Source organism: Suricata suricatta, chromosome 3, assembly GCF_006229205.1.
Source record: "Suricata suricatta isolate VVHF042 chromosome 3, meerkat_22Aug2017_6uvM2_HiC, whole genome shotgun sequence".
In the NCBI taxonomy this organism is placed as follows: Eukaryota; Metazoa; Chordata; class Mammalia; order Carnivora; family Herpestidae; genus Suricata; species Suricata suricatta.
Genome location: NC_043702.1, coordinates 18,460,999 through 18,472,744, shown reverse-complemented (window position 1 = coordinate 18,472,744; position 11,746 = coordinate 18,460,999). Strand labels below are relative to the sequence as shown.

The 11,746-nt window shown below is 44.4% G+C and overlaps 1 protein-coding gene across 2 annotated transcripts in view; it reads left to right on the top strand.

Moving 5' to 3' along the window:
• The first annotated feature begins 235 nt into the window (after positions 1-235).
• ARPC2 (actin related protein 2/3 complex subunit 2) overlaps positions 236-11,746 on the top strand; it is a 28,835-nt gene continuing 17,324 nt past the window's right edge. Inside the window, exons 1-4 of one of the 2 annotated variants that reach the window (XM_029933856.1) lie at positions 236-324; positions 594-675; positions 8,559-8,593; positions 10,643-10,755. In XM_029933856.1, the coding sequence (XP_029789716.1) occupies positions 602-675; positions 8,559-8,593; positions 10,643-10,755 (222 nt within the window). In that variant the 5' untranslated portion in view covers positions 236-324; positions 594-601. Of the gene's footprint in view, positions 384-593; positions 676-8,558; positions 8,594-10,642; positions 10,756-11,746 lie in introns of both variants that reach the window. The other variant, XM_029933855.1, reaches the window with a different exon arrangement.

The window sequence follows — 11,746 nt, the reverse complement described above, 5'->3', positions numbered from 1 at the left end:
AAGGGTGGAGCTGGACCTCTGGGACGAGCGGTTGGGAGGGGCTGGACAGTGCGGCGGGCATTGGGGAATGACAACCGGGTAAGTGATAAGCTCGCAAAGGCTGGACTAGAGGGAGAACTGTGCGAAAGCGGAGGTGACCGGGGGACGGGGTGGGGGTCGCGCATGCGCCACCCCAGTCTCCGCGGCGACCCTGCGTGCGCGCGCACGAGGGGTCGAAGCGGAAATGGCGCCGCGGGGCCGCGCGTCCGGGCAGCGAGCGGAAGTGGGTGTGAGAGCGGAAGTGGCCGGCTGGAGCCGGGGGTTGGGCGGGGACCGGGCTTGTCGGTAAGGCGGCAGCGGCGGCGGCGGCGGCTCGGCAGGCGGGTTCAGGCTTCGGGGGCCAGGTCTGTCGGGTGGGTGGGTGTCTCCACAGTCAGTGCGTGCGCGGGCGAGCGCGTCTTCCCTCCCCCCACCCTGGTCCCTCTCCCCTTTTCCCCTAACCTCCTACCCCACCCAACCCCCCTCCTCAGGAGGCAGCAGGGCCGCTCCCTCCGTCCTTTCCTTCCTTATCCACCCTCACCTTCCCTTGTTTCTCCTTCCCCTGCCCCGGGCAGCCGCCGCCATGATCCTGCTGGAGGTGAACAACCGCATCATCGAGGAGACGCTCGCGCTCAAGTTCGAGAACGCGGCCGCCGGGTGAGCGCGCGCCCGGGGCCGGTGGGTGGCGGGGGAGACAGAGTTGATCCACGCTAGTCCCTAGTATCGCTCAGTTCCCCCCAGTCTTGGAGGCACGATGTGGGAGACCTGGCCGGGTATGGGGACGGCCCGGGCGGGGTAGACGTGGGAGGCGACTGGGCGCGGCGGGGTGAAGGGCCGAGATGCGCGGGGAGAGGCTCGGAGGAGGGATGCGGAAGCGGCGAGTGGACAGGAGCGCGCGTGCCAAAGGGCAGGAGACCTGTGGGGCGTGGGGGCAGCCGGTCCCGGAACTCTGGCCGGAGGATCCCATTGCCTTCTGAAACGAGCAGGGGACCCCTTCCTTCTGTATTCCCCGTCATTGTTCTGAAGCCGAAGAAAGCCCGTTTGGGATTGGGTTGAGAGGAGTTTCCAGAAATTCCCAAGACTGGAGGAGGGCAGAAGATTCAGGCCCAGATCACCACCAGCCTTCTCGCTCCCCACCCCCACTTCTTCGTCTAAAGGAACAGAAGGCAAGACTGAAAGCAGATTCAGTCTTGCAGCCGGAAAAATGCGACTTCTCTGGTTTCCCTTCTTGGAACAGTGCTGTAAGATACATTGGCCATTTTGTTACATATTTCTCAAGCAGAGCTCATAGTCTCCCCATCCACACCCCTTCCTTATCTCTCTTCTGAGGTTCTAATTCTCCTTTCCCCACCCATTTGTGTTTTAAACTCTTATACGAGATCCCTGGTCTGTGATTTCTTCCGTGGTGATCCTGGCCCGGGTACACCCTTAAAAGCATCCACAGTCTATATATAAAGTTCTTAGGTCACCTTTCTTACCCATTGGCCTTTGTAAAGGCAGGTTTAGCACGTGTGTCCAAGGCAGCCGACTTGGTGACACGGGAATCCGTAGACAACAGCCTTCTCCCCCAAGCTGCTTTGCTTTCTAACATTTAAAACGTGAGCTGAGGATTTGGTTTTCGCTTCGAATTTTTGGTGGCCTGTAGGTCGCCAGTCAATCCCTTTGCCTCACTTCCCCATTGTGAGGATGGGGCTTCACATCTTGATTGCCCAGTTGAGGAAATAAGTGCAAACTTCCTGGTGAACTGGGAACTAGTGATGGGAAAGTAAGTACTTGGAGGTCTGCAGATGGGAGAGGATTGGTGGAGGGGAAATTCTAAGTAGTCATAATGAACTTGTGGCTTGGCATTAAAAAAAATACTTCTAACTCACTACTTAAATTGAACATATTGTGTCTCTTATCCCTTTTAGTAAGTATACAGATTTTATCTGTAAAATAAAGCAGAGCTTTCCATGAAGTAATGCATACTAAGCAGTAGCTACTGTTTCCTGCCAGGGGCTGCTGTTGCTTGTATTCTAGAATAACTTAACTTCTTGTCTTCAGCCTCACATACCAGTTCCTTTGCATTTTAAGTGTTCAAGTGAATCAGATCAGAGTCTTATTTGGGGTGATGGCCATGGACTTTTTTGAGCAGTGTAGCACAGAGGAGGAAGTTAAATTAACTTCTGCATTTTCACAGCTGAACCTGTCACACGCATTTTCGAGTCCAGACTAGCAAAGAATGAGATCTGGGTGGTTATAAGCTGATCAACAAGATAAATGCCTGTTCATTTTCAAGTAGAAGCTTGCTTCGTAGTGTAGAAGTACATTCACGTCTATTTGTGTATTTGTGATTCCAAATTGAAGCCCATTATCCGGATCATCAGCTAGAAAATTAACTCTTAACAACATACTCTTTCCGAGGAATTAAAATAGGCCCTCAAGTCTGGAAGCATAAGTTACAGTTTCTAGGACATTTCTCCTAGCAAAGCATATGTTCTAGCAGTGTTGGATATTGAGGCAGGGCAGCAAGTTTTGGCTTTACTATGGCCTGTCTTCCCTTTGAGAAGTGACTTTAAATAGAGGGGCCCAAAACGTATTCTGCTGGAAAGCACTTTGAAAATCTTCGAGAAGAGATCCTGATGTCAGGCCTAGGAAGTGGGGTTTTCCTGGGGTTTAGGTCTAACAGCCGGCGGAAGCTGGCGTCTTAGCCCACTGTCGAGTTTCCAGGCATACACGGTGAGGCAGCAGTGAAGAAGTTAACGTATTCATCAAGGCACATGGCTACTCCACCAGAACCTCTAGCAAAAAATGAGGAGTATGATAAACATTTATGGGATTCTTGCAGTGTTCCAAGCAGGAACAGAGAAAGGTTTTTCTGAGAGAGCCTCTTGGCGAAAGGTGTAGAGGAGTGAAACGGTGAGATGTGTCAGGGTGGAGATGGGAGAAATGATAATGAAGGGGAGTAGCTGGGAGGAGAACCCCTGGAAATCTGAGCGGTGTCACCAGTGTGGGAACCTGCCAGAGAGGCCGGCCCCGCCCTGCTTCACACTTGTCGAGGCGCACAGAGAACAGTTACACTTCTCAGACAATTGGGGAAATTTCTCCTGCTGAGCAGCCTTTCCCAGAGCAAAACTCATCAGTTCTGTGATGCCCCAGTACAATACCCAGAAGTGACATGTGGCTAAGTAAGAATTAAAGTGAAATAAAACTGAAATTAAGTTCCTCCCACCGGCCACAGTCGTCGTGCTCAGTTGTCTTGCATGTGGCTTTGGACAGCACAGGTGCAGAATATTTCCATTTTGCCGAAAGTTCTGTTGGACAGCACTAGCATTGTTGCAGCTGCTGAAAATGCAGGCATGATACCTTAAAAATAGTGCTGTGGTATATGCTGCAGAGTACAGTTCAGTAATTTTCCTCTGGAGGTTGGTTTTTTGTTTTGTTTTGTTTTGTTTTGTTTGCAATGTGCCTCAGATCATCCTGCTGGATCTTCTTGCTTGTGATCCTACTAAGTGTCTAAACTTCCTTTGGGTAGAGCAGTTCTTCTCTCTGAACTGTTTAACATTGGGTCACGATCACCTTTTAATTTGGAGGCAGTACTAACAAAGCCTAAGATTCATTCCAAACAAATGGCTTTTTTTTTTTCTTACCACACTCTTGTGAAAATGGCTTATTGGAATGATTCATAAGTCCTCACAAAGTGATAATTATTGGTAAATTGTGTCCCTGACAGCCTACAAACTAAGAGAACACGCTGATTGAAAAGCCACACTCCGAGCGCCTGAGTGGCTCAGTCAGTTAAGTGGCCGACTTCAACTCAGGTCATGATCTCACAGTTCATGGGCTTGAGCCTTACATCAGACTCCGTACTGACAGCTCAGAGCCTGGAACCTGCTTCAGATTCTATGTCTCCCTCTCTCTCTGCTCGTGCTCTGTCTCTCTCTGTCTCTCAAAAATAAATAAACTTTAAAAAATTAAAAGAAAGAAAAGCCACACTCAGCACTGCAGATAACCTCACACGCAGGTCTTGTCAACAGCATTGCCTTTTCATTTAGGAATTCTTAGCCAGAAACCCAATTAAAGCAGAAGTCATCTGGCAAATTAAGTTTTGTTGTTGTTGCTGTGTACACACCAAGAACCTTTTCAGCCTCAGAAGCAGGGCTTGTCAACTTTAGCTAGAGTCTGGAGTCCAGAATTGAGGAAATGCTGTCACATGTGAATTGCTGTTGATTTTAAGTGCCTGCTGGCCCCTTGCCACAGCTGTGCATATTGTGGGGCTCTGTGGTTCTGTGAGGGGGAGTGAAGCTCAGTAAGCAAGCGGTGCCAATTGGGGTGGGCAAGGACTGTGGGAGGAGAAATTTGAGAAAGGAATAAATTAAATCTTGCTGATACCCTGTTCTCGTTCCTAAATATGTTGCATATGTCCTCAGAGAGACAGACTGGTTTGTGGAGTGATTTGGAATTAGGACGTTGTTGAAGCATTCAGAAGAAATAGAATGGTCAGATTGGTCTCTTAACAGGTCATTAGAGTTGCCCCCTGCTGCCTGACTTCTGACCTCTGCAGCACTGCTTGGGGCGTAAGCCCCAGAGCCACACTCCCCCAGATGGAAGACTCCTTAAGGGCAGGGCCTGTCCCTGGTCATCATTCTTGCCCAGCATCCTCACTGTATATAGAGTCAGCTCAGTAAATATTTGCCTGAAGGAAGGGATGAGCCCAGATAGAATGAATCTTAGTTTCTTTAGGTGCTAATTTATCACTTTTCTGACACTGTGAATCTGCTTTTAGATCATCTTTGTTCTCCATATTTTGAGAAGCAACATAGCAGAAAGTGAGGACCACATTTCTCTAGTCTTTGCTCAAATGGGATGGTGGGAGCCCTACAGGAGAATAACAGAAGAGAGATCAGACACTTTATAGTGAGACAGCAGAATTCAGTAATTCCTCTCCTTCAGCTCATAGAAGGGATAAGTAGAAGAGGGACATAAATGCCCAAATAGGGAATTGAATACATTCAGGGGTGAAGACTCCAAAATCCTTAATGAGAAAAGAGGATTGGAAAATGAAGTTGTTAGGAGTTCTTTATTGATTGATTAGTAACATTCTAGAAACTTCCTGAAAAAGGATAGTAGCAGAGGCACCTGGGTGGCCCAGTCGGTTAAGCATCCAACTTCACCTCAAGTTATGATCTCACGGTTCGTGAGTTCAAGCCCCACATTGGGCTCTGTGCTTACAACTCAGAGCCTGGAGCCTGCTTTGGATTATGTGTCTCTGTCTCTCTCCTTCTCCTCTGCTCACACTCACGCTCTTTCTCGCAAAAATAAATGAACATTTAAAAAATTATTTTTTTTTAAGAAAAGGGATAAGAAAATTTTTTCTAAGGATTTTAAGAATAGTTTTTGAAACCCATCTTAATGCATTGAATATGTTTTAGTGTCTTATGCTATCCAGTCAGTAACCCTGAGGGCTTATCTAGCTGGTTTGGTTTAGGATTCTGGACATTACAACACTTGTTACTAATAGGGTTCTGTTTCTCCTTGTACTGACTGATTCCTGATTCTGGGATTTAGCACAGCCCCACAACTTCTCCCAGCAATGGCTTCAAATTGTGGTCTCTTCTGACTCCACCTAGAAGAAAAACTAATTGATGACCATCTATGAATTAGACACTTTGCTATAAGCTTTAACATGATTTCATTTGATTTCAGAATGTACCTGTGTGACAGCGGTTCCCATGTACATTTGAGAAAACTAGGGCTCTTGGGAGCTGTGGAGGGAGTAGATGTATGTATTAAGCACTGTGCAGATACCCTTCACGGGTGACTTCTGACTTTGTTTATGATATGTCACACACAACATGGTATTAATAAGGCACATTGGGTAGATGGCCTAGCCTAGAGGTCCTACACTGGACTGCCCTAAGGGCTGCGAGGATCCTTATTCTCTCAGCAGGTCTGTAACTTAGTCACAAGACACTGGTTGGGAAACTTGTACACATATCTTCTCGATTAGTCTTCACAACAATTGTTTAATCTCCGTTTTCTAGAAAAGGAACCCAAAGCTCAGCTACATTGACTAACATTGAACGTGGTTACATAGCCAATAAGTGACAGGACTTGTGATGAACAATCAACTCAGAAGGATTGGCTTTTATTGTGATTAAACTCACCCTCAGCATCTGAAACTTTAGAAGATGGTAAAACAAAAACCAACTTACCCACATATCTTTTGACCTATTAAATGGTATGCTTTCCCCCAGACCATCTCATTCCCCTCTCGCTCCTTGGTTTTAAACCACAAAAGTAAATAACAAACACTTGGTCTTAGAATTGACACCATCCTGTTTGGTCTGTGTCACACTTGGTTATGGTCTTGTTGGGGCACAGTGTTGTAACTCCCATGTAACTTCTCAGGAAGACTCCTTTGGCCTAGTGCTCTCCTCTACAGCCTGTCTTCTCTACAACCTTTTGTGCAACCATAAATAGTAAACTGAAATATTAATGGCTGTTATTTGACATATTCCCAAATCAGGCAGCAAACCACTTAGGATGGCTCTTTGTAAGCAACTTCTCCCTGTGCTTAGGGAACCTTACAGCCTAGAGAAATTCAAAGTTTCAGTGTTAAAATGTTTAGAATCCTAAAGTTGTTTAATTATATCTAATTTTTCTTGGTCTCGATGAATTAGGAGAGTGGGGAACTCAGTCCTCCTTTAGCTGAGTTAAAGCCTAAAAATTAGAAGAAGAAAAAAAAGACCCAACACCTACTAAGTGGTCCAATATGGACTTTTACAAGCCTCCACCCTGACTTTTGGCACAGCCATCCTTCTCCAGAAAAATACACTTCGTTGCTTCCCCCCATTGTGCAGCCTCTTAGTATTTCACCTTAATAAGCTGTGGATTAATGTTTGTGCTTCTTCTTCCTTTGTTCTTGTTTTTTTAGAGATGAGGAATGATGGTTGGGCATTTATTGCCTTTGTCTCCTGGGTGCAGTTTCAAAAGAAAAATCAGAAGCAATTTAATTTTAATTTTTTTTTATCATATTCTGAACTCACTACTTCCCCATAAACAATCTAGATGCTTCCATTCTTAGAGACTCCAGAAGTGTTTTTCCTAAGGCACATATGGGTGGCTTTGACGGAGTAGGGTGGAACTTCATATGTGACCTGTATAGGTTGATTTTTCAACAGGGCTAACATATGCTTAATAGAAGCCAGTTTCCTGGAAAGGTATTGTTTAGCATCTGTAGCAGCTTTTAACAGTCATAAACTGCATTCCCTGTTCCATTATTTCCCAGCAACCCTGAAGGGCAACTCAGTCTTGGTTCCCTTTCCAGGTGAGGGAGCAGAGATGGTATAAGAGATAACGTACTTGATTGTGAGGTCTTGAGCAAATTAGGCAAGGATAAATGTGGAAATGTGTATGTCTTGTCTGCTGGTCCATAAAACAAAGAATCATTTGAGTCATAGGTAACAAGTGATAAAACTGTGGCGTCTTCCTTTGTTTCCTACCATTGGGCTTGGAGAAGTGGGGCTATCACGTAAGGTAGCTTTTCGCAGGAGGTTAATTGGCCATTATTGTTTATAACTAGGATGTATGTCATGCTTTCTAGGTAAGAACTCAGCAACATTTATCAGAGAACTTTACGAACCAGGCCAGGCGGGGAGCTGCACAGAACGTATCAGGCTGTCATCATTACCTTCCAGGATAAGCTGTTTCGTGTCCGTTCTCTTGCTTTATCTTTAGCAGTTTGTGAGGTCAATAGGGTCATTGTGTTCTCCCATTTTATAGATGAATAGGTGAGAAAATAAAGGTGTGTGGATGTTAACTTGTCTGAAAACATGGTCTTGATGAAAAGCTAAAGTTGGAAAATCAAAGTCGTGACTGTTCCCAGTGAACTCACAGTGTTACTTTGTGCTGCACTTTCTGTGGACGTGTCACAGTGGAATTTAAAACCAAAGCAAAACTAGAGTAGAACCAGTCAGAGAGGGCTTCGTGGAGGAGAGTGGTGAGTACTTTGGTAACTTAAAGGGAGAGGAAAAAATGTATAGGAAGACATACAAGTTGTCTTTGAAATGATGTAGGACTTTGTGTTTTGTTTTATGGCCTGCAATCATCCTTTAATCTTAAGTAAATTAAAACCATTCTACATTCTGTTTAGCAATTTTCCTGCTGAATGCGCTACCTCCTCCACCTCCATCACTGCTGTCCTGTGGGGGAGGTACTGATCAAAAGATAGCGTTTTGTAGTTCTCATATGCAAAGGTGTCTATCATAGTCTTAAGGAATTCTGAATTGAAGTTAAGCGCCAGCCACGGCAGAGATTTCGACAGCAGCTGGAAGACAAAACCCCTACTTGTCCTGCTTCGTTTTTGTCGCCCCCACTGTAAGCCAGCCCAAAGGTCCAGGCACATGAGACAGTGAATCGTGTACTCAGATCAGCAGTTGGCACAGGATTGGTACTGAATGCTCTGATGGGAAGTAAAGCTCGGGAGCCTTTGCAGGTCCCCTGGAAGGCAAGCAGCAATACCGCGGTCTTCACTAAGGGATTTCTCTTTTCTTTTTCAGTAACAAACCAGAAGCAGTAGAAGTAACATTTGCAGGTAAGTGTCTTTATCTCAACCCTGCAAAGATAATATAAAAATAGAAAAGCAAAATAGTTTCTAAAATAAATTTTGATATTTGGGGTACCTTCATCATCAAGGCTTTTTTGAGGTCTTTGTTTTAGATGATTATTCCATGGATTTATTCAAGTTAACCTGCTGATATCTTAGAAGGTTGGGTTTAATTTTGTGGTACCAACTCAAGTTTGTTTAATTTGGGAATTTTAAATTACTGTCTTCAAGTAGCCTTCAGCTCAGTTTGCCTAGCATTGGAGTAGTGGGAAAACATGGAAAATGTTAGAAAGCTGCTCAGCAAGTCCAAGGTGATTGCTTTCTGTTGCCTATGAAGAATTAGATACTGATACTGCTCACTTTGCTGTGTGCACTTCAACAAGTTAAACAGTCACCCTCCGTAAAATGAGGGTACTTGACTAGATCGTCTTGGAAGCCTTCCTGCAGTGGTAGTGCTGTGACAGGAGTCCAAGCACCATCCTGTCCCCTCCTACCTAGCAATGCCACACCTCCCGAAAGTGATGGCACTCAGCACCTGGTTTCAGGAACTACACAGGGTCAGTCCTCTCCGTACTGCAGGAGAGTAGCCGAAGAGACAGGATACCTATATAGAGATTAGAAGGAGCTCAAGAGATAACCAAAAGCAGTGTGGGGACGTTGTTTGGATCCTAATTAAAATAAGACAACAGTATTTGAAACCCATTTTTTTTTAATTTTTTAATGTTTATTTATTATCAAGACAGAGACAGAGCATGAGTGGGAGAGAGGCAGAGAGAGAGAGAGGGAGACACAGAATCCAAAGCAGGCTCTAGTCTCTGAGCTGTCAGCACAAAGCCCGATGCAGAGCTCAAACCCACCAACCATGAAATTATGACCTGAGCGAAAGTCGGATGCCCAGCCAACTGAACCACCCAGGTGTTCCTTGAAACCCATTTTTATTGTTGTTTTGTTTTTTGAGACCAAATATTTGAAGACATGACTGGATATTTGATGATAATAAGTTGTTTAAAATTTAGACATGGCAACAGCAGTATTGTGGCAGTGTTTTCTAAAAATTCTTCTTTATCATTTAGAGATACATTCTGAGATATTTGCAGATGAGATGATGTGATGTCTCAGATTTGCTTTGGAATAAGTCATTGGGAGGGGGTATCCTAATAAGATTGGGCTGGGTGTTCATCATTGGTGAAGCCACATGGTGGGAATTAGTTGATTATACGCAATCTCGTATGCATGTTTAACATACATCACAACAAAAGCTTTTTAAGAAATACTTTCAGCACCAAGCTGTGATGAAGGTAAGAATAGCTTTGTAATTTTAGTAAAGAGCAAAGAGGGGCGCCTAGGTGGCTCAGTCAGGTAAGCATCTGACTCTCGGTTTTGGCTCAGATCATGATCTCGCAGTTCATAAGACTGAGCCGTCACGAGCCCTACATCGGGTCCTGCACTGACAGTGAAGAGCCTGCTTAGGGTTCGTGTTCTCTCTCTCTCTCTCTCCCCCTCCCCCTCCCCCTCCCCCTCCCCCTCCCCCTCTCTCTCCCTCTGTCTCTTCCCTGTGTCCCTATGTCTCTCTCCCAAGATAAATAAGTAAATTTTTTCTTAAAAAGCAAAGTGGGGCATCTGGGTGGCTCAGTTGGTTAAAATTTCTGACTCTGTTTTGGCTTAAGTCATGATCTCACAGTTCGTGGGTTCAAGCCCCACATTGGGCTCTACAGTGACAGCACCACGGCTGCTTTGGATTCTCTGTCTCCTTCTCTCTGCCCCTTTCCTGCATTTGATCTCTCTCAAAAACAAACATGTTTTTAAAAAATAATAAACATTAAAAAAAAAAATAAAGTGCAGAGATAAGGACTTAATAGTTCTCTCTCAGTGTCTATGTTTTCAGCATGGATTTAAACTTTTGCCGATATGCAGATATTTGGCTTCTATGCCTACTTACAAGGGAGACCTCCTAGTGGCCTGTAACAAGGCAGGCGGGTGCTTTAAGGTCTTATCCCCCACTCCCAAGTCAAGCAGTTTTATTTGCTTTCCTCACAGATTTCGATGGAGTCCTCTATCATATTTCAAATCCTAATGGAGACAAAACAAAAGTGATGGTCAGTATTTCTTTGAAATTCTACAAGGAACTTCAGGCACATGGTGCTGATGAGGTATGTTCCACATCATTTTCCTCACGACTCTTTGTTTCTTCTTCACCTTTAACTGGCAGTTTGCCACTCATAGAAGGTCCATGGCACTGGCCACCCCTACCATCACTGGCCACTTGGGACAGCTTGCTCACCTAAACAGGGGCTCTTGAAGGATTTTTTTTTTTTTAATTTAAGAAAAGGCTTTGGCTCTTTGCTTGGCTGTTTATTACTCTGGAAAAAGTAAAGATGTTCTCGAACTAATGAAAACAAAAACAACTTTCGTTCTCCAAAAGATGCACTGAATAATGTATTCTTTGACCAACATAAAAATAGCTCTTGCAAGACTGAGACGGGTTCCATTCTGTTTCTGTAATATTGTGAAGCAGGTGTAGAACTCTGGCCTTAAAGGTGTATGATCTTAATTTCTTATTCTGGAAATTGAGGCACAAATCTACCCTTTTGGTTTTTTGATTTAAACTTCTTTAGAGCTGGCCTCTTTGAGTATCTTTTCTTCCTTATGACTACCATAGGGGAAATAAAAAATGTCCGTGCATTATGAAATTCTTGATGGCCATGCCTCATTCACTGGCTTCTTTCTAGAGCTAAAGTAGCAGGTTTGGTTCCTGTTGAACTGTATTTGCTCTGGGGAAAGCCTTTTATGGAAGAAAGAAAATGCTGTTACACCAGTGTGCACACGTTGTGGTTGGGTCTCAAAGCAGGAAGTATGACTCAGTTCCTGAATCAGTTTTCAAATATCTTTTAGTTTTAACAAGCTAGGTTCTCTTTAATCTGGTGAATGAAGATAGGGCCATTTCAGTCTTTGTGATTAAGAGTCATAGCTTTTGAGTTATTTAAAATTTATGCAGTGAAAAGGCTATCTGCAAAAAAAAAAAAAGATCAAAATCTCAATAATAGTTTGGTATAAAAACTAAAATTGATGTTAACCACACAGAATACCAAGAACCATGGGCAATCACTTCTCTTAGATATTCATGTGTAATTGATCTGCCCC